This window comes from Anguilla anguilla, chromosome 11 (genome assembly GCF_013347855.1).
Source record: "Anguilla anguilla isolate fAngAng1 chromosome 11, fAngAng1.pri, whole genome shotgun sequence".
Classification (NCBI taxonomy): Eukaryota; Metazoa; Chordata; class Actinopteri; order Anguilliformes; family Anguillidae; genus Anguilla; species Anguilla anguilla.
In genome coordinates, this window is record NC_049211.1 from 28,444,615 (window position 1) to 28,468,404 (window position 23,790).

Here is a 23,790-nt window from a genome sequence, read left to right on the forward strand (position 1 = left end):
ATGTTATTTCAAAGTACTGAGAAATGCATTGAATAATATATAGAAATAGATTACAGTAGTTACCAATATATAAGCAAAACTAGTATATATTGAAAAAATACTTTGGAGTGATTCCATATAAAACTATTGCTGTATTTGTTAGGCATTATTGTATTGTGCTAATTGAATGCAAAAAGGGAAAGGTCAGTTTAAAACAAGTAAGCATTTTTGTTGACATTTGACATTTTAACTTTTTGTTCACAGTGAGTAGACCTAAACTTGTGTTTAACTCTGAACGGTGGTGACTGTCTGCTAACTGATGTTTTGAGAGGTCTTAAATTGGACCAGTCAGGCCACACACACTAGATATTTTATTAGTTACAAGATTGTAATGTGGTACATTTTTTGTCTGTTTTGGCCCAACCATGACCATATCAGACAGATCATTTGTGATGTCATACTGGCGCTAAATCTTCTTTTTGGTATTTTTTCTATTGAGCTTAATGTTATAACAATTTAAAATTCTGTAAGTGAAAATGTCTGTCATGTGACCATCTCAATCAGAAAATGTTTTCAGTGTTTTAAAAAGCCATGTTACTCGCATGCACAAATTGGCGAGTGAAAGCATTGCTTAAGTTCTTCGCCCAGAAATAACAACAAAAGAAGACAGTAGGCTAGATCAAAGGACAAAAATTAAAACCATTTTTTATTGTTTATAGTCATTCTGTAATGACTTTTTCCATTTTTAAAGTTGAGACTAGTCAGTTCATTTGGTTATGCATTATTACTTTTTTTTCAATTACATTCTAAAAAACAACATTCTATTTTTTAGTTTTTATTTCAACTACTTTTTGTGGTTCCTACTTTTAGACTGTCATTACATCTCTTCCTCTTCAAGGCTGTTGCAATTTCCTGTTGTTTATTTTTAAGTTCCTCTGGTGACCCCATCTGTTACTTAAGCAAACACACAGCAAGGTCGGTTGCTGTTCACTGGGGTAGACCGTGTGAGCTCACATAATGCTTCTTTCCCATTCACAGACACAATACAAGTGCATTTCGTTATTACATCACCCTTTATTACCTCACAAAACTGTCTGAGATAATGGAGGCTTGCACTTAACACATAAACACTGAAAAGCTCTGGGGTTTAGTCAAAGATGTTATATATCAGTCTTAACTAAATGGTCAGCATTCTAAACATAAGACAATTTTCGCATTTTAGAAATGTGCAATTGGGGAAGGGGTAATGATAATATAATGCACCAGAACCACCTGTCACTATAAAGTAGAGAGGACAGATGGAATGTTTAGTGTAGTGTAGTGTATGGACCATCTGTTTAGTATATAGAATCTGTGGTTTGGTTCCAAGGTTAAGGTTTATGTTCAGAGAAAGATATAATAGCAGCAGCACTGTCCTTCGCTGCTTGATAAATTTTAACTGCTCGTAATATCAGGCAGCCATTTGCATCTCTGTGGCTTGAACTTATGCACAGCATTCACTCATCTGTTTGTGGCAGCACACCAGTGGACTAACGAATGACAAGAGAGTATATGTCCACCTAAAGAAATCAAAATCTAGCCCTATAATGGGGAACATCAGTGTTTAGGATATAATTTCATTTTCATTTGAAAGAAATAAATTGTGAACAGTAAGACAGATCTGTCTACAGTTACACGTGTGATGAATATACAATAGTCCAGCAGTGGTAGAACTTTACATTGTACTAATTTGGGGCTATCGACCTTACTGTGCAAATTATACTGAATGGTATTGACTACATAATAACAATAATGCATAGACACACATAAATTACATGAAAACATAACAAATTCCAGTTGATTTGTTGGTTCCAATTCGACTGTAACATTGCCTAAAATTCTTAACCGTTTACTTTTGTCAAGAATCTTATAACTGGCCCCCTTAAATACTTAACCCCAGCACAAGACCTGAAGCCAAAGACCTCTTATGATACATCTTACACAACATGTCAAAAGTACAGCAGAACTTTACAAAGTACACCAACAACAGTCAGCTGAGTCATTATGAAATGAATATACCCTGCTCTGTGGAATATTGGTCAATCATCTGTGATTCATTATTTCAGTATGAAGAGAGGAAGTGATTCAAGTCATCATACACATGACATTAACCCACAATACGCTGGTATGTGAATGTATCGCTTTACTACGTGCTTACCTACATTTATATTAATTGGCAACAAGCCCTTTTTACATACAGGAAACACGCTCAGGCTCACACAAACACACACACCTACACACAAAACACTCAAAAACATGCTGACATTCATTCTGTGGGCAAGAAGTGTGTAAGGAGGATTTACACATTCAACCGTGGAATCAGTCGGATGAAATTTTGGATGATCTCCAGTTGAACACTGAAGTTGCCTTCCAAGATACAGCCTCGATACTCAGGAAAATAGATCCCTATTTAATCACGTGCTCTTATGTTGATAAGTGTTCATCATAGGCTACATTTACAACGGTAAAAGTTTAAGCTTGAGGCCTATCACTTAGCCAGGAAAAATCAAGGGTGTACATACCGTAGTAGGACATGAATGATCAATTAATCACATTTACGCCAAAAAAGATTTGATCAGTATTCACATTCTTCACTTTATTTTTCTAAAAACATACAGTATATGCATAAATAAACTATTATGTTCCTGCTCATATGCAATCTTTATTTTTTAGGGTGGGACTTCCCTCAATGTACATTTTCATAGCAGCATTGGTCCATTTCATCTCATTGGACAAAATATAATTTTAATGCCAAGTCCTTGTAATATTAATGCCGAGTTCCTTGTAATGTCTCTCAATTTGTGTGTCTATGTCTGTCTGAGTGTGTGAGTGCTTGTGTTTGTTCAGGCATGAGTATGAGTGCCCGTGTGTGTAGGTGCACATTTGCATCTGTGTATGTGTAGACAAATGTGAGAACAAATCTTGGAATGTACAGATATTGTACTTTGATACAAATGTTCATCTAGATATGACAGGCATTTCATATTTGTGCATTTCCTCTGAGTGCCGAATACAGTGACAATGGCCATCGAGGTAACTGTGTAACTAGAATCACCCAAGCGCAAGTTTACAATTATCTTTCCATGACTGTGACATTGCTCCTTTTCAACACTGAAATGCAAGTTAACGCATTCACACAGAACAGTGAGGGGGTAAAAGATGACAAGTCACACCTCAAATCAGTGAAAATATCCCAAATAATAACAACCGTGTCTCATAAACATACTTCAATACTTCATACATCAAAAATGTCTGCATGTGTCTTTTGAAATAAAAATGCATTGTTAAAACTTACATATACAGAAGAAAACTCCTTACAATCTATGTGTACATTCATGACCAATGCATGAACCGTTAAGGCAATTACATGATGCATAGCATAGAAAATGTAACAGTTTCTCAACATCCCTCTCAGAAAGACTCAACCTTTATGTGCCACAGAACTTAAAATTAACTTTCAATTAAAATTGACTTTAAATTAAAAAAGGACAAATAATTATACCAGAACACATAAAAAATGTTTAAAGTCCAATACACAAACTGAATCAGAAAACTTCCAGTCCTTTAAATCACAGTTAAGTTAGATATTTGTGATATAACAACACTGATTTCAAACCTTAATTCTCCTGATTCAAAATAATATTTTAACCTTAAATACATAGGCATGTAGATTTGCATTTTGATTGGAGGAGCCTGAGAGATAGGGGTGGGGAAGGGGGTGTGTCCTACTTCACCCGGTGGCGTTTAAGTGCCTGACCGTGAGGTTGTGCGGGTGTGCGAGAGCCGTGGACGTGTTGACCGGAACGGCCCAGTCGGGAAACGTGGTCAGATCGAACATGTACACCCCCCAAGTGTTCACAGCCAGGCAGACCGCCAGTATGCCCAGGACGTTCATCATAGAGCCCGTCCTGACCTGCAAGAGACGTCACATGGTCACAACACTAGACTGTCAGGAGGCAGGGGGAGCAGCTAGTGCACCACATTATGGGCCTCAGTCACTCATATCAGCCAATCAGGACGTGCTGCTCTCCATCACACAGCTCAGTGCACCCATGCACCCAGTTACATATACAAAAAGGCTGTGTCTCAAGGGCTCCGCTAGTTCTGTGTATAACAGACAAAATAGTGCAGCGCTACCCAGCCCCCTTCCTGGAAATATTCTGCCCTGCAGGTTTTCACCCCAACCCTAACAAAGTGCACCTCATTCAAGAATTAGAGATCTTGTTGAACTGCTAAGTAGTGGAATCAGTTGTGTCAAATTAGGGTTGAAATGAAAACCTACAAGGTAGATCTCCTGCTGCATGGTAGGGCAGCCATTTGCTTGAACTTGGCTAACAGTCTTGTTAATCCATCGTATATAGAACTAGTGAACCATTTGAGAATCTCATATGTACTCACAAATAGTATATTATAGCAGTATTGTTATTACTACAAACATCATATTGCAGTATTGAAGGGTCCCTTTGTTCTGGGATGATGAGATTAGCTCATTTAATCAAATCCAGGTTGCACTGGCCTGGGCTGCTGAATTAAAGGACTGTACTAAGAAATATCACTGCCCAGCTAATCGCTGTACTCCTAATCATGTACTCCTTTGGCTTGGTTTGCCCCAGTCTTTAAAGAGGAGGAAGTTCACACCATCAAGTGGTTCCCACCTGTCTTCAGATAATGTTAACACTCCTGTTGAAGCCTTTCAGAGACCTTTGTTGCCTATAAAGCATGCAGATAAGGATGGGCAGGGGAGGAATGCAGTGTAACATTAGCTAGAGGATGAGAAAACCTTGCTAGACTACTGGGATATCAAAGTCCCATAAAGGTTGAACCAGACTGCTGGGTGTGAGCAGGGCAAGATGAATATGAGCAATACAGACTTTTCACGTCCTCTTCTAAAACCTCCCATTCTGCCTTTCTGAGAGGATTCCTTTTAACCACCAAATTGAAGAGAGAAGGGATAGTGCCACATGTCAACAATGTCCAAAGCACTCTGGATAATTCCATACATGGTCCATACAAGTATGTGGGTCCACCCTTTGCTGCTGTAACAACCTACACTCTTCTAGGAAGGCTTTATTCTAATGCTGGAGCATTGCCGCAGGGATTTGCTTTCATTCAGCCAGAAGAGCATTAGTGAGGTCGAGCACTGATTGGGCGATTAGGCCTGGCTCGCAGTTAGCTTTCCAATTGATCCCAAAGGTGTTTGATGGGGTTGAGATCTCGAGGAAACCAATTCTATATGGACCTCACTGTGTGGGGGCATTCTCATGCTGAAACAGGCCTTCCCCAAACTGTTGGAAAGTTGAAAGCACAGAATCATCTGTAATGTCACTGCATTAAGATTTGCCTTCACTGGAACTAAGGGGCCAAGCCCAAACCATGAAATACAGTCCCAGACCAAGGGGTGTCCATATACTTTTGGTTTTGTAGTGTATGAAACTAGCTAATCTGACCGGGCTTATTATCTGTCAGCATTGAAGCAGGGAGTCACTGGTAATGCTCTTTCTTTGTGGTGGGAGTGACCGGATGTCTCTGTGTGTCCCACCCAATCAGAGCTCAGGCAGTGGTGCTTTGGACTAGCTTACATCACAGACTGGCTTTGGCATCCAATCAGACCAATGGAGGATGAGCTCTTGGTAGCTTGATGCTCACCACCAAAACAAAAGACAAGTAGCAAATGACTGGCTAAGTGCACCTCGGGAAAGGATGTCAGTGAAAATGGGTTGTCTGTCCCAGATTCCACCACTGCACCATTTGTGAAGCAGCAGCATTAATGGACACATGCATAGCACTGTCTGAGAGAATGTAATATGACTGATGTCAAACTCACCATGTCTTTCACCATAAGATGGCCAGATGCAAAGGCGATGGAGTTTGGCGGGGTGGAGACGGGCAACATAAATGCAAATGAGCAGCCGATGGTAGCGGGTATCATGAAGTAGAGAGGGTTGATCCGGATGTTTAATGCCTGAGGAGAAAACCCAATGCCTTGTTCAACCGTTTTTTCTAACGTTGTTTCAAATGACATCATTTAATGCGATGATCATTTGCTGTTCAACGGTTAAATTGTTTGTTGAATAAATGTGTTTCATATTGCAAAAAACTAATTAAAGTATACAACTGGTAGCCACATTATATGGAGTCTCCATGTGTCTGGAGGGCCACTGGATCCATGTAGGAGTTATGTTACATATGTAGGCTATGTGTTGGAGTGGGCTGGACTGCATGAAGATCCATGATGCTGTGGCAGATGTAAGATCAGTGCAGTCCCAAACACATAGATAAATATCATAGAGTAGAGTGTAGCATTTTCTGCACTGAGGTAGATGCATTAAAAGGGCATGTGGAAAAAGCTTTTGTTAAGCCTTGCTGAAGCTCATTTAGGCCTGTTCGTCCTCGGCAGTTTGGTTCCATTAACCCTCCTTCCACATACACACAAACACATACACAACACACACACACACACTGCAGTACCCTCCCACATACACACAGACACATTCACAACCCCACACACACAAACACACACACACACTAACAGCAGTGAATGGGAGGGCTTTGTCTGTACCAGCTCGGCGATGATGGGCAGGAATATGATGATGGTGGCGGTGTTGCTGGCGAACTCGGTGAAGCAGGCGACGAAGGCGGTGATCAGCAAGAGGGCCAGGCCTGGCGGAACCTCGGCCAGCGGCTGGAGATGCTTCCCGATCCACGAAGCCAGTCCTGACTCCTGTAGCGCGGAAGTCACGCGTCACTCTCCCATAGGGCTGCCTGCGTCACTGAGTAATGCTCAGCCGCTTCTAATTGTATGCACTCTGCCAACATTTACCTTTTAAAAAACTCATTAGACAGACAGACGCCTGGGATTGGTGTTTCATGCAGGCCTCACTCCAGTCCTAGAGAACTGCAGTGGCTGCAGATTTAAATCCATTCCTGGAGAATTGCAATGGCTACAGGTTTAACTCTAGTCCTGGATGGCCACATTGCCTGCAGATTTTACTCCAGTCCTAGAGAACTGCTGTGGCCCCAGATTTAACTCCAGTCCTGGAGAACTGCAGTGTCTGCAGGTTTGACTCCAGTCCTGGAGGGCCAGAGTGTCTGCAGGTTTAACAGCAGTCCTTTCAATCAGAAGCACAATTCAGGCCTTGGAAACATGTTGTGTGCATTGTTTAGCAAATTGATGACTTAAATAGGCACTTAAGTGCTGAAATGCTTGGTGCTGCATCCCTCCATGACTAAGTCGTTATTTATATGTGACGTGGATGTGATCGTATGTCTGTGTGAAGTTTACTCTCGATGTAAGTTAATTAACCCCTGGCTACGTGGAGGTTCTGCACGCTTGCGGGCTGTGCGTGATTCCCCGAAGTGGGTTGTCTGTGCGCTTTAAGAATAACATTCAATTGATAGTCCATGCTTGCTATGACCAAAATGTTGAAGTGCAATCTTATTAACAGGAAAATGGCTGTTACAGGCCACATTCCCAAGACAGGGTAATTGTATAGCACATTCATGTGAGTTCAAATTGAAGTTCATTTGAGATTTACATATCACAGGCGAGTAAGGTGAAATTCAGGTATTTTTACAAATCAAGCATAAACACAACTTGGGTAATGATCCTCAGATTATGTTTACATTTAAATCCAGGAACATTTTTGGAAATGAGGCCCCTGGAGTTGAAACCTGCAGATGTCATGACCATCCAGGATTTGAGTTTGAGGTTCTTGATTTGTAATGAAAAAAGAAAAAAAAATCTATGAAATGGACAGAGGGGAGACATTACCTCACACCCTTTGGCCATTGCAAACCCTCCACCGAGCAGCAGGATGATGTTCCATGGGACAGAATCCTGCACTTTCTTCCATGAGACAAGAGGGATGTACTGTGTGTTTGGTGCTTTGGAGAAAAAAAGAGAGTAGTGTTCAATAATGTCATCACTGAAGCCAATACATACAGCTATATTGTATTTGGCTGAGGTAGATGGTTTTGATCTCCTAAGGTCAGAGACTAGATTAGGTAACACAACCATATGGACCATATCACACACAGATTAGAGTTTTTCAGGAACATCCTTAAAAACACTCAAAAGATGCCATTTTTACGTTTGCTGCTTTTGATACAGTAAAGGTAGATACCCCTTATGTACCCTTATGTAGGGGTTCTAAAACCTCCACTGTAGTCCCCTTATTTAGGGGTTCTAAAACCTTCCCTGTTGTCCCCTAGATATATGTAGGGGTTTTCAAACTGGGTTCTATAGTTCAGGGAACAGGCAGTAACTGAACATTATTATTTATCCAACAAGCAATCTTTTACTAGCAAAACACAACAAGAACAAACCTGCCTCCTTCCAAAATAAATACTTGAATCATTAAGTGAAATACATTTGGCAGTCAGATAAAACACTTAAATACTGTTCTTTTTATCATATGGCTTTTAATTTTTAACTGGCTTCTTTTTTTCTTTTTTTTTCCCAAATGAGCAGAGGCCCGCTGACTGAAATTAGATTTAGGAGGTGGGAGGGTGACTCACAACCTCAGCCTTTTGACTATGGCATAAAAAAACTCCTCCGAAGTTTAATTTAAAAAATAAAAATCAAAACCCTTGACCCTGTCTGAAAAGCAGCTGGTTCAGGTCATGACACGGGGGTTACTGCAGTACAGACAGAGTGCGCACACAAAGACTGGGAGGCATGACTGCAAATTCGGGAAAGATTATGATAATCGCTCAGAGTGGCCATAGTCCCACAGCACAGCATGGCTCTTCTCTCAGCCTTCCTAATCTAAGTCATTAACATTCCTGGCATTATTTACAGTACAGAACATTTTCCATAGAAAAAAAAAATGTTGCACGAATAATTAAGGATAGAGATAAATGACAAATGAGTATGTTGACAATGAAACGATCAACAATATTGAGTACTGTATGTTTCGAGATTGCATCCAGCCAGATCAAGTCAAATAAACATGCATGTACTGCATTTTACAATCATTTGTCACAATCCACTTTACGTTGGACCCTGGCCTGAACCCCCACGAAAGCGAGGCAAGGGCGAAGGGAAAAAACCCGCTAATGAAGCTAATGAAGGTCTAACACAAGAAGCAAACTTGTCATTTTGCAAAACCATTTCAAGGTGGTAAACCGCTTTACAGCCAGTCTACTTTCTTAGAATCCTGTCTCAAAACTGAACCTCAAGTAAGCCTATTTTCACACTGCCATATTTGATACGCATGAGGCCACAGAGACACAACAGGGGGGTTGTTTCCATGACAGTGCTAAATTAAAAATGAGTTTACAGCAGTTGCACTGTCAAGAAGGTATTGCTTTTTGTAACACTGTTTTACAAGTTAACATATGCTGAAGTATACACTACAACAGTATACACTTAACCACGGTATGCAAAAAACCAGAGTATGTAAAATCAATGGGATTAGAATGGGAGGAGCAACATGTTATGCAATAAAAGGAAGTGTGCATTTATGTGAAATGAAATTGCAGGGATTAGCCTGTATTTTCTTATAATTACTTTGAAAACAAATGGCACCTTTTGTGCCTATTATAGCAACACATTCTCTTTTAGATTTGCCTGCTGTGGCATGTTCATGACTAGTTACTGGAGCCTACAGACATATCCGAACGACCAGTATGCTTCCTCTTGATAAAAATGGTATGAAAAGGAATTATGTTACTCACATCGGAAATCAAACCACCAGTTAAAAGAAGGCCTTTGAGAGGGGAAGAAGAAGAGTATGGAGACTATGACAACACCAGTGACAGCATCTGAAACGTACCTACAACAAAAATCAGACAAACAGAAGCATGTTAGCACACGTATCACACTAAAACTGTCTTGGTGTTGGTTTTCAATTGGCCAGACATTACAATTACAGGTAATATTTTAGATACTTCAGATGAGAAGTTTCAGGTGATCACACTTAAACTGGCTTCAGAAATTTGTCAGGGGGTTTGTTGTCTAAAGCAAAACAAATAACTTATAAAAAGTATTTGGGCCTCACTCACAAAGCTTAAATTATTCTTACTTTTGTAAAAATGTTCCTACGAAAAAAGCAATATGAGATTCAGGACATGTGCTGAACTTTATTTTTGTGTATGACATGCTGGCTGTTTGTAAATGTTATACGCAATCCTGTTCATGTGATTTCAGCCATCAAAAAATACAGATTTTAAAAAATTATGAATGCTGAAATGGTCTTGGAAACATTCGTACACGCAGTTTACGCAGGGGTCATAGATGCCACAAAAAATAGGTCCAACCAAAAATATAGGTTCATTCTTTTAAAAGAATAATCTGGTAATACACACATGTACAACACATACAAGCCTCTGCGGTTATATTTGTGAAGTCTTCTGCAGACAGTAGGGACTCACCCATCCACTTCTGCTTCCAGAAGACCATTTATGATCTGCTGGACAGGTGTTTGGGGTTTTTTCTTCATTATGGGGGCCTACCAGACCCTTTGCTATTACTGAGCTCACCAGTGCTCTCATTCGTCTTATGATGCTCCAAGCAGTTGATTTTTGTAAGCCTAAGATTTGGCCTATGTCTCTGACAGTTTTATTTCCTCATGTTGACGAATACGAATAGCAGGCTCCAAAAGCATGGAATGAAGGCTAGATAAGGAAAACTCTCATATCTGCCCTAAGGCAGCAATTGAATACATCTGACTAATAAGAAACATCTGTTCCAAACATTATGGTGCCCAGAAAGATGGGGACTCTAAAAGTAAAATGTAATTTCTACATGGTGAAAACAAAATATATAGAAATGTCTTTTTAAAATTGTGGGTTACAGAGCCAAATAAAATTTTAAAAAATGTCTGTGTCCCAAAAATTATGGAGCTCACTGTATATCACTGTATTGTTACTATATGTGTCACTGTTTAGTCATCTTACTTACCCCTTATTGAAAAACCTTTCCCATCCTGGAAAGAATTTTGGATCTCTGGTGAAGAGGAGAACGGCGAACATAATGAAAAAAAAACCTATGGATTTCTCCGCAAAACTAAAAAAAAACAGAAAAATGGAAGATGTCAGTGCTATTAAAACACAACATGCCACATCCAAAGAAGTAAAAAAAAAACTAAAATCTATTGTGATTAAGGTTTTGAATTAACTACAAATTCAATGTACAAATGAAAAGTTGGTTCAATCAAGACAGTGCTCTCCTTCCATGAATTAAATCTTGTGCATGTAATAGAAAGATTTAAGGCTTTTTTGACTGTGAACAGGAACTTCTAGACATTCAATTACCAATCTGTTTTTTTCAACAACCAAAAAATAGTTTTTTTGTTTTTTTTGCAATGAATATAAACTGAACAATAAGTCATAAATTACAAGTTAAAAGGAAACTTCTACCTAAAATCAACTTTTGGTGGGGAATTTATCTGTCCATCAAAAATAAGGTATGAAATTTTAAAAACCACTTAAAAACATAACAGTCTTTAAGATATCTATCTCCTGTCCTGGAAAATCTATCCACAAGACCTGTTCTGCATTACCGGGGCAACCACACTTTTAATATAACAGTCATGCACAGCTGACTCAAAGACAAGGGTCCAAGACCAGGCTATGTTTTTGAAACTCACTTCCGGGTTTTGTTGAGAGACTTTGCTCTCTAGCGCCAATAGGGTTGGCTCCAGCATAGATCTTTCTATCACCTATTTCAGTGTTTAAGTCAATGGTACCAGTGGGGTCACAATACAGTCAATAATTTTTTTCCCACAAGAACATATAGTTGCAATAGGTGTGTTCTCTTCGTTTAATGTCTTCCCACGTGCTGATTTGTTAAGTTATTGTCTGATTTGGACAATATTTAAATATTTTGTAGTCCAATCAGGGATAGTTTGTGTCACAGACTAGTCACTGCATGTCACTTGGGGCAGGCAGTATCTCACGTGCTTAGTGGATGACCTGAACCCCCCCTTTTCCCTACTGCGTAGTCTCTGGCTCCTATTTGTACAACATGGTGGTACAAAAATGGACTGTCCCAGGCAAACTACTGATTTCTCAACTTTTTCTCAATAATTTTTTTTAACAATCTATGGTCAATCAATCAAAGACCCATGTTTGGGATGGAGGACGAGGCAAACAAGATATCTAGCCAACCGCAATATTTAAACGTTCGATTTGTTTTTGACCTCCCAACAGTGGAGAGGTCATTGATCACTGAGCTTGTTATAGTAGAGCAGGAGCCACAGTTTCACATACTTCATAGGGCCCAGTTTCTTGTAGTCTTCTTCAATGACGGCCTTGGCTTTGGCCTCCACCGCCGCTCTGTTGTCCTGCTTCGCGGCACAGGGCCTCAGCCTGTGCAGACAGAGAGCATGTCAACGCCCGGGAAACACAGGCCAGGCGAGCCTGCAGAAAACTGTGCTGTGAAATGTCTCAGCGCAAAGGTAATGAATCAGCCATCTGCGCAATAAAGAACTGCAATCAATAACAGAGCCAATTTTTAACCAATAACTTAAGAACTCTACAGCCTTTCAGATTAGCACAGTTAGCAGACCCCCTCCTCGCTCACATGATGGGACAAATGGCATGCATCACTGCATGAGAAATTAGAGATGAGTTGAAGTAATATGAATCAATGATTTATTTTTGAAAATGAACTTTCCATAACGTAATTTGTCCATTTATTTACCTTACTACATGGACAAATTCACTGTTCTTTTTAAAAATTCCATATACTGTCAGTCATTTTGCTGTTTGCAGGGCTGCCGTCAACTTACTTTCAATCCAGCCAGTTCAGGCAATATATTTTAATTACAATTCCTGAATTGAAAAATCTATTGCCATTTTAAAATCTGTGACTTGAATATCAGTTAATTTCCTGAATTGACTCACCTAATTAGTACTGACCCCAAACCTAATCATTTAATTAATCAAACCAAATAATTCATTTTTTGAGTGTATATATCTTTCTTGTGTTTATGGACACAGAAAAGACAATACAAATGTACTATATGCAAGTATAAACATGGCACGCTGTAAAATTAGAAAATCACCTCAACCAGAGGTACACCACACCAGTATGTCTGCTGGTGAAAATAATGAAGTCAACTCACTACTCACTATACATAAGTACACACTGGATTACTCTACTTGCACAGCATACAGCAGGCCCCCATTCTGTCCCACTATTAAGTGACTTACTTGCTTACTCCTGCTATACGTACACTCGTGTTAAATACACAACAGTGCGTAAGGTATCGTATGAAGTTACAGCACTGGGAAACAACCATTATGTAATTCCTCTGTGTCTTGTCTTACTGTGTACTGAGTCCTCCGTAGAGAAAGGCGATCCATATCCAGCCCAGGAACAGAAACACCACCATCAGAGGAAAGGCAAATATAAACCAGGAGCCGAAGTTGATGAGGTCGCAATCGGGGAAGTAGCTATAAATAAATAAATAAATAAAACACACTGTAAACCATACACGATAAAATACAGTTAAGCAATAATTTCGGTGCAAAAACCCAAAGAGCAATCAGGAGCAATGCTGGTTTCCTGTCTGAGCAGTAAGCAGCTGAATCAACCAACTGCTTTTAGGCACCTGCCAGATGAAGCAGTTATTAGCAGCTGCGTGTACAGATTGACCAGTGGATGTTCTGCAGGAAGAGTTTTCACTGGAACGGCATGTCCAGGAACAACGGGCAATAAAGAGTTTTCAGATTTAGGTGCACTGCTACGAATTTGCAACCTGCTAAAATCCAGATGATGAGTTAACAGTGTATAGTGTCAGCTTTTCCTCAGGGAAAAAATAATATACTGCACAGCATGTAAGCCTCAACGTGTTTCAACTTAACACCTTTTCACCTATTTGTGATGACGCCTGGAAAGAGACTCACACCGAATTGATAATGAGTACACAGCTGCCGGTAAAACATGGAGGTTAACAAGGTATTTTGCCCTCAATGTTGAAATGATTACCTGGAACCCAGACCCTTTACATGTTGCTTGCATACAGCTGACTTATTTCTGTGGAAAAGGCTGACAGGAAGTCACTGATGATTAACTGCGAACTACCGTCAGCAGGAAGGGTCAGAAATCACATTCTAAAAATCATAAATGCATGATTGGACATTTAATGGCTCAAAGAAATACGCACATCGGGTGTTTCACAATACCAAGAACGTCAGCTCTTGTGAAGTCAGCTCTTGTCAGGTTTCCCTGGAAGAGCGGTATTGCAATAACTGCTGCTATATTGTGCCGCACAATTACGCTACCATGACAAAACAGACAGCAGCAGGCTTGCCCGACATTTTAGTCACATTTATTGCTGAAATGAGATAACTAAAAACTTATAATTGTGAGCTTGTCCCATCTCGTCTGTCATAGTGCAATGAATTATGGGATATCCCGACTGTTCTCATTAGGCAAGGATACATCGGGTGCATCCTTGATATTTAGGGGAATCAAGACCACTTCCTTAATCTTTAAGATAAGATACGATATAAGATATATAAGATATACTTTTTTATTTATTGAACCCCTTGGGGTAATTTGTCCTCTGCATTTGACCCATCCTAGTTACTTAGGAGCAGTGGGCAGCCACGGTGCAGCGCCCGGGGACCAACTCCAGTTCTGAGACCAGTGCCTTGGTCAAGGGCAACTGCAGGAGCGCACCTAACAGGCATGTCTTTGAGTGTGGGGGGAAACCGGAGTACCTGGAGTAAACCTACGTGAACGCGGGGAGAACATGCAAACTCCATTCTCCATTTAACCATTCTCAAGCCTGCTTTGGGAACATTGGGAACAGAACTTGAGTTGTTAATTATTATGTCACACAAGTTCACAAGGATACAAGAACAGACCAGAAGAGATATTGCGAAACACCAACGGCCTCAGTTGAGATTTGGCCCGGGAATTAGAAAGAATTCTAACAAAGCTTCCCAAAAAAACTTTATACATTGTTCTCCGGGTTTTTGGCAGAAATCAGTGACAAAGCATGTCTGAGGTGCCAACCTTTTTCATCCTGAATATAAAGGAGCTTAGATAACACCATGGAAAATCCAATCATAAACATTTTCCAAAAAATGGTGAGTAAGGGCCAATCCAAGAGAGAGAAAAGCAATGGATTGAACCATTTTTAGGATGTAGGTAGGTCTGCTATGCGTATCAGTATGAACTTCCACGCTTTGGTGTGAAATACTTACTCCCATGTTTACACTATGGGGTCCAAAGAGAATTTTGCACTTAAACTCCCCTTTCTTCACATAGTTTCAGGTAGCCAAATGCAGCATTTCAAACCAGTAGCCTTTTTATAATTTCTTTTCGGCTGGCTTTCTTCAGTGATTTGGTCTTAAATTTCTTGCTAAAGTAACACACACAAATATCAATTTTTCACTGTATACACATCTTAAATAAATACAAACTGTGATTTGAGGATTTGTGATAATGAGTTTTGAATATTCCTATAAGGCAACATTCCACGTTCTTCATTTTGTTGTTGTATTATAACAGAATTTTGGCAAGTTTGTATTAAGTTTTTGAATGTGTATCCTAATATTCCCCGTCAATGGAGCACCTTCTTGCACTTTCATTATTACTGCATAATTAATCTGTTACATAAGAGTAATACACGTGAGGGCAAAGGGTGAAATTAATATAAGAACAAACCACTGTCAGCTCTGCACTCTCATAGAAGGTGTAGTCCAGTCCTTTATTTGCTTTAGCTTATAAAAGATAATCTGTGCTATACACTGAATAAATAATTAACTAATCACTTAGTTACTTTAAACAAAAAAGCAAAAAAAAATTTCCAAAAAGCTGTCTACAGATAGAACAGCCAGGGCCCATATTTGTAAAACATCCACGCGTATAAGTAATGATCGAGGACAATCCAAGGTGCTTTACCAAGACGGCCCTGATCTGCGTTCACTTCTGATCATCAAGCTACAGTACAAGAGGAGTATCTCTGCTTAGCTAAATATTTGGCTTGAAAAAATAGAGTTAACTTTGGATTAGTTCCCCAAGGCCAAAGCAAATCGGGGCTCAGGTGCATGTGCAGTACAGTAGGTATTGGCAGCCTCACGACTCAGGACGTGGCACCACTTGCTGCAGCTCTGGGCACTGTTGAGTGGTAGGAGGGACACAGTTTCAATTCCCTTTTCCCCCCAGGGGGGGAGTACCGTAAGCAGCTGACTTACCTTTTCATCTGGCCCACCAGGATAAGATTGGGGGCGGTCCCAGTCAGGGTGGCCGTCCCTCCGATGCTGGCAGCATAGGGGATGCAGATCAGGAAGCCCTTCCACACCTTCAGCTGGTACTCGGCCTCCGTCCTGATCTCCACCGTCGTCCTCCCATCAAATGGCTCCTGACCATCCTTCCTTCTGTAACAACAACGGGACAGTAACCAAGGGATCAGGCGTGAATCTCTAAAGGCAAATTAGTTCAAAATCTTAGGGGCGCACTGGTTTAAGTTGCATTTAAGGACCAAAACCCTTGCAAAAAAAACGAAGAGAGAGACACAACTCAAAAAATAATATATGGACAAATTTGTTGCATTCTGATGCTTTGATGATTTTGTTTATATTTCAATGTACTGTTTCTTGTTTACTTATAATGACATTGCAACACTTAGTGTATAGGCTATTATAAAACGGGTAGCTCAAATCAAGTAATCTGATTGGTTCATAACCGTGGTATATTAACCATATACCACGGCTATGACGCCTTATTCCTTTGTACAATTCAGTATCACTCCACTCCTGAAGAAAAAAAAAGCCTAACAAACTACGATAGATAGTGTGTACGTTGCATAGCAACCGCTATTTTATTTTGAACATGACTATTTATTAATAAAAACTATTTAAATTAGAGTGTGTCCGCTTCGCGTCAGGCCGAAGAACGCCCCTTAGCTGTGATATAATAACCATATACCACGGCCTGTCGTGAGCTATTGCTTAAATATACAATGTGTTGCTGCTTTTGGATACAGCAATATACTGTACATATTTCAAAAAGACATTGCAATGAACCATTTATCATTATATTTTCCAAAAAGTAAGCATATATACAATCTATTGAGGTACAGCGTATGCGATTTTTGAATTTTGTAACACACATGAGGGTCAGACTTTTATGAATCTTCGAGTAAAAATTAAAACATCGTAGTCTATAGCCACTTTTTCGTCATCTTGTGGAAGTTGTTTGGACTAAGAATGGGACACTGTTATCAGATTGCCCAGGTTTGTGCAAACGGGCGTTGGTGTTAAAGCAACCCTGGCTAGGCTTGTCCTAAGGAGGGAACAAGGGGTAAAACAAGCCCTCATTGTTCCTTGTGGATAAGTTAGCTTTCTTACCCGTCCTCCATCGTCAGTATTTGTTTTTCAGAGGTCAGCGCATGCAGCTTCACAGGTGTTTTACCTGCAGGGTGAGAAAGCAGACAATCAGGCAGCACTTAGTGGTTATATTTGCTTAGCTGATATACCTCTGTCCAGCATGTCTTACACAAGTTCAGTTGTAAAGATATCCCTTCAGACACATGGAAAGCAATTCAGGATAAGTACAGACTTTTTCTTTTCTCTGAAACTGAATTTGCAGGCATGTCCCATCGAAGAAAAGTCCTCCCTGAATTCTGGAGAGCACAGACGAGCACGGGTTCTCCTTCGAGGTGCAGGTAGACAGACGTTACTACTTTTCACTCAGCATTCCACAACAGGAGCACTCCAGTCACCACATCAGATTAATACGCTTCAAATTCTCACAATAAGACCGGGAAATCCCAGCCGACTGATACCTCTGTCAAAATATGACATCGGACTGCAAAACTACAAAGACCATCATGCACTTTAACCAGGACAAGCCACTCAATAGCTCCATCCCTTGGAAATATTGTGCAGGAAACCGCACACTTGAAGTTTAATTAAAAAGGACTTTCATGAAAAATATTCAGCTACAGTTCACTGGCCAATGAAGCGGAACAAGCACTTCTTACGGAAAATAAAAAAGTAAAAGTTCTGAGCGCAGTGCTTCCGTTCGCCAAGTGGATTTTCTCACCACATCACCTCAAACATACCCTACAAAGTGTGCCAAACCAGTTAAATCAACTAACAGCGGTGTCAAAAGAATATTGACCCTTGCCCCAAATTCACATTTGGATCAACAAGTGCAAAGTTGTTTTGCCGGCAGACTTGTTTAAATAAGTACTACATCTAACATGAAGTATACCCTATGTTCTGACATAGTAATGTATTACCAAGAGTAGATTGGTAACTAACTGGAATCCTTTTTAAGGCACATGACAGAAGTAACTGATCAAAGATCACATACTGGTTTAAATATAAAGACTATTTTCCCATACAGGCACAGCAAAGCAACTTTCCTAACACTTAACAATTAGCATAGGTGCAGGGCTTTTTCTTTAAAAAAGGAGCTATTAAAAGGCTTCTTCCAATGCAAGACATCTACTGACATCCTCTTGACACATGTCCACGTGACTAGATCCACGGTTAGGGTAAACTATACCTAGTAGCAGCACTATGGGAGGGCTACCCGGGGCTATAGCCTTGACATAAATCTGCGTGGCACTGGCACAGACCCGCAATTTAATAAATTTAATAACAATAGATTATCAGTAACTCCATGTATTAGCCTAGCTCCCCCTTAGCGCTTCCAGGGAAGAATTCCTGGTTCCTCCACTGACTCAGTGTTTTCCATACAGTGAATTTATTTGGGCGGCCCGCCCAGATAGATTTGCCCCCACCCAAAGAGATTTTTTGGTACATTTCTATAAGCAACACACTATACATTTGTATTTGTTCTTTTAAATGTCAAAGTGACATACAACCGTCTCTCTTGTTTCGCTGCGTGAGCTGGCCCTTCCCCCTCCCTCTTGTAGCCAGTGGATGTAGAGCAGATAGGGGAGGACAGTGCCTGAACACGAACATCACTAGAAGGGCAGTCGTGCAACCTTATCTGTGCCAGATACCAAAATATTTTACGTTTTTCAAAATCGATAAAATTTTATTGTTGTTATGCATTGTTTCTTTAAAAGAATATGTCCTCTGCCCTAACTAAGTCTGCAAATTATCAACATTATTTGGATTAATGTCAGTGTTCACCTAGTTAAAATTAGCTTATGAAAACACTAACTTTTCACTTTTGACAGAGATGAGTATAAAAAAAATTCTTCTTTAAAAAAAGGAGAAACTGCACCACAGAGAGGTTGCATAACATTACTGTTATAGTAATAGTTTCAGTTAACAGTTAGGCCTACTTTAATTGAAATTGATGAAAATCATTGTGTTTAAAAATGAGGGCATTTTGGATATCAGCCACCAATTACTTTAAAGTTACTTAACTTCTGTTTAGAATTTGTTTGTGATTATATTATCCTCCAAATCATTCTGATAGCATAAGGGTTTGCCGGTAACTGAGAACATTACTGCAAATTGTTTAAGTTTGGATTGATTTTGCATTCTGTTCATTCACTGTGTCACCAGAGCAACTTGACGCGAAAAGTGTCGTACAGACTTTAATAAATTAACCTTTGGGAAACACTGCTGACTAGACCCCAGGATGAACTAAGTCATCAACATTTCAGAACACCCAGCATCCAGCATGAAATTAGAATAAAGGGCTACCTCACATTTGCTGTACCATGAGAGACAGAGAGAGAGAGACAGAGAGACCCTACGGGCTCACCATCCGGCTCATCCTTGATCTTGCAGTTGTCCTTCAGTGTCTGCAAGTCTCCAAACAGGCTCTCCAGGATAGCGCTCGCGATGGGCAGCATCATGGCAGTAGTGGCCGTGTTGCTGAGCCACATGGACAGGAAGGAGGATGTGAGCATCATGCCCAGTATGAGCCTGGCGGGAGAGCAAGGGCAACACAGTCAGTGGGTGTCATGGTTCTGTTTTACTGTTTCTGTTTTTCCTTGTTGGGCCGCCAGATGGCGGCACTTCTGTTTTGTGTCCTGCTCGTTCCCCTGTTAATTGTATTATTGTTTTCCATTATTGTCTCGTTATTCTATCATTGTTCCCACCTGTGTCTTGTTATCCCCTCTTTTTCTGGTTTGATTGTTTTTTGAGTTCACCTGTGTCTTGTTACCCCGTCTATTTAAGTTCTTTGTCCCCTTGACTCGGGTGCTGGTTCCTTGTGTTTATTTCCTACTTGTGTTTGTTTCTGACCATATGTACCTGCCCTTGGACTCTGCCTGCCTGTGTTCTGCCCTGCCCGTGTTTTTGCCCATCGTGGCCTTTCCTGTTCCCCATTTGTGTTTGCCCTTTTGTTAGTAAAGTCTGTTAATTTTGCCTTTTGAGTTTGTCTTCCTTACTCTGCGCCTGGGTCCTAAACCCCATACCCTGACAGTGGGAGGAAAGGGTGGCGCCTGTCTTGCTGACACACAGACAGACAGACAGACAGACAGACACCCCTCTCACAGTGATTATACTACACACAAGTGTCCTTGTTTTGCTTCAACCATAATTGTAACCTCTGAATTATACCAAGCTGTAGACTGTTCTTAGACACATTCAGTGCCTACTGGCTGACTTTATTAAGTGATTGGTATGGAAAACTTCAACCAATATTGTAGCTACTGTGCATTTTAGTTCACTGGTGGTCATACATATTCCTGCCTCTGCAGAGAGTATTTTTGGTAGACCGTTATTCATACAAACAGGCTAATGCTGGACTAGCAAGGGGGAAAGACAGAAAGTACATCCCCCCATGCCTTGACAAGGTATATAAGCTAATTGCAGATTCAGATGCTTTAGACTTTATATGCTGTTGATTGGTGTGGAAAGACATAGCTGGAATTCCAGGAAGTTGTACTCCAACCTGTTTCAGTGATGCTAAAATGCGTAAAGGCATTTTGGTCTGCACTGCCAAAGATCTGCATGCAAAAAACTAGTATCAAATCACACAGGTGTTCTACCTTATGAAACAAAATCACATATGTTCAAAAACCATGTGTGAACCATTAACATAATCCCACTTATAAGACGAGAGTGAAAAAACGTAACCTATACTATTGCAAATCAAGGTTGTGGTTTCACATGTGAAAACTGTAGTTCACATTTTAAGTCAGTGACATGAGTAAATGTGAAGATGCAAATGACTCAATGTGGCCAATTTTCTTTTCACATATGGACATTTTGTGCCATGTTGTGCCAGTGTGCCAGTTTTTAATTTTCACATTTCATGTCACATTTTCACAAATGTTAATTTCACATGATTTTTTCAAAAAGGACTGTTATGCGTTAGAAGTGTAATGTGTTCACACAAGACGAACATCAAATTGAGCAAAATGTGGAGCAGATATCGAATTTAGCTAGTGATATTTGCATAAAATATTGTGGCGAGGGTGTGTAACCAATATCTGAAGATCTGATTTAGGTGCACAGGTGCTAAGTGTCTTCTCACCAAGCCGGTTTCACCCCAACAACCATGAGGACCTTCAGAGCGATCCTGCGGTGCAGGTTCCACTCCTCGATGGCGGACGCCATGACCAGGCCGCTGAAGAACAGAAAGTTGGTGTCGAGGAAGTACTGAGGGCAGACCTTTTTCGAGGGGAGGATTCCCATGGTGGGGAAGAGGCAAATGGGCAGGAGGGCGGTGATGGCCAATGGAAGGGCCTCTGTGCACCAGAATACGGCCATAAGCAGCACCACATACAGGCATCTCCCCTCCTGAGAGAGGAACCAGAGAAGAACGGTCAAGCACCTGCTCATTCACAGACTTCATCCGCAAATATGGAACTGTGTACATTAAGAAATGTCGCTGTATCTGTATTGCGTTTATTTGACAGGGATCGATGCATTGTGTCACACCACCGTTGTTGCCAATGCCTGGAACCGGCTCTGGATACCAGCGAAACTGCATGCACAATAGTATCGGCCACCCCTAATTTTCACAATAGAAACAGCTGAGTAATACACTGCAGAATGTTACGAGATTTGTGAAAGAAATTTCATCACATAACCCATAAAAAAAATCACATCACCCATTTGAACTTTTTTGCTGCCTCTAGCAATGTGGGCTAGGGTTGGAGTGAAAACCTACAGGGCGGTAGATCCCCAGGAACAGGGATGGTTACCACTGCTCTAGCCTGTAGTTGCTGGTTTTTTAATGTGTCTCTCTTCACTTTGTTTTTAAGACAAACGGCCAAAATGACACGTACGGTATAGAATGCTGCCTTAGCACTAAAACTAATTCATGGTCACTCCCAAAAATGAGAGAATTTAAATTAAATTAAATTAAATTAAATTAAATTACAACACAGAAGAATGCAGGTTCACCACTGCGTATGCTGCGTTATGCTGAGCTGGATTATTTTAAAAACTGGCATATGACCTCAGAACTACATTTTCATGAGAGAGAAAGAGGAACCACATTTAATATGAATTACGTAAATTAATTAATTGTATTATCCTTGCTCAGAGGCCTCAGTCAATGCAAAATTAAGCATAATGACAAAATAGCAAAAATGATAATAATTATCTGAATAAATGTAACGCTGAAGATATTCTGGCCGCCTATAACACAGATTACGCTATTTTCTTGTATGAATGTTTATTTCATCATGTACACTTTTATGACTCGAGTCAGACTTTGATTTGTGATTGTGCACCATCAGCGGTAAGATCTCAAGTGTGTGAAACTATATGAAGACGCCTGTCAAATTATGACACGTGATCGGTTCTAGTGTTTATTACGCTTCATGAAGCTAAATAATAATGTCCGGTATGCCTATGGATTACGTGTATGACATGTAGAGAAAGGTTGATGTTATTTTTATTTATTTATTTTTACTTAGGGGAGTTACATTTTCCTTTTAATTTCTGTTTTTTTCCACTTTCTGTTGATATTGATATTGGCTGGATTGAGCTGTTTCAGTGTGCTCCGAACAAAGGCCAAACGCTAAGACAAAGGCCAGCAAATGAGAAATGCATATGCTGAAGAACATCTAGATGTAGTGCATTTATTTATGACTTTCTGTATTTAATAATAATAATAATAATAATAAAATGAAATAACAATAATAATAATTTATTATCATTATTATTGTTATTCTAAGACATCTACAATTCCTGTACAGTGCTACTCAGTGTCAGCAATGACTATTTATGATAGCCTTGATTTTGGGGGGGAAAAAAAAACTTCTTTACACGTAAGCTATTTCCCATCCAAGATATTCCAGTTAAAATATCGCACGCGTTATTGTCTAAGCGTGAGAAAATAACAAATGAAGTGTGAGTAAAACCTAATAAAATTTCGAAACCATTGATTTGCTGCCGGAGCCTACTTATGACCGTGGGCTTGACTGGAGGAAATTACACTATTTCAAAAATAATACTTTAAATTCATAAACAAAGCGTTACATACCTTCTCTGGAAGCACAAAAACTAACGGGAGAAGTAGAAGCGGCGTGAGAAGTATTATCAGCTGTTTTCGGACGCACCACAGTTTTTTTATGAATGCCAACACTGCTCCCATTTCAAACTGAACGAATTCCCCTCTTGGTCGACTTTCAAGTTTGAAAACGCGCTGCTGAGAATGCAGACCTCCGAAATGTGGAGTCCACTTTAACTTTGTTGCTGAACTACCCCTACAGAAGATTAACCATCCGTTTACAGGTTAACTCACACGACTGGGTAAACCTGTTATGAGATGCTCGACTTTCCCCCCCCTATTGAATACAGTTCGATTAAGCGCCTCAACTTGTCTGAACCGTACCCCCAGCGCCATTGAGTCATGACCAATGGGATTATTTTTTTCAGTTCTTCTCGTAATTTCGCAAACTTTGAAAAAAGCAGAAA

General features: G+C 40.1%; 1 protein-coding gene across 1 annotated transcript; it reads right to left on the reverse strand.

The window, feature by feature from the left end:
• Window positions 1–1,033: 1,033 nt before the first annotated feature.
• Window positions 1,034–23,499, reverse strand: slc13a3 (solute carrier family 13 member 3). The gene is made up of 13 exons (XM_035382392.1): window positions 23,357–23,499; window positions 21,395–21,660; window positions 19,673–19,836; window positions 17,329–17,392; window positions 16,174–16,356; window positions 13,294–13,419; window positions 12,232–12,330; window positions 10,922–11,026; window positions 9,697–9,794; window positions 7,790–7,902; window positions 6,578–6,739; window positions 5,843–5,980; window positions 1,034–3,931 (listed from the first exon to the last, which is right to left on the reverse strand). The coding sequence occupies exons 1-13, from the start codon at window positions 23,465–23,467 to the stop codon at window positions 3,749–3,751; spliced, it is 1,812 nt and encodes a 603-aa protein (XP_035238283.1). The 5' UTR covers window positions 23,468–23,499; the 3' UTR covers window positions 1,034–3,748.
• Window positions 23,500–23,790: the final 291 nt, after the last annotated feature.

What these genes read in the sequence shown, in the direction of transcription:
- slc13a3 (XM_035382392.1), bottom strand. Translation starts at nt 23,467, where the DNA reads ATGGGAGCAGTGTTGGCATTCATAAAAAAACTGTGGTGCGTCCGAAAA. An exon ending in ATACTGACGATGGAGGACGG is followed by an intron (nt 16,357 to 17,328) that starts GTAAGAAAGCTA and finishes TTGTTGTTACAG; the next exon opens with AAGGAAGGATGGTCAGGAGC. An exon ending in TGCCCATCATCGCCGAGCTG is followed by an intron (nt 5,981 to 6,577) that starts GTACAGACAAAG and finishes TTTTCTCCTCAG; the next exon opens with GCATTAAACATCCGGATCAA.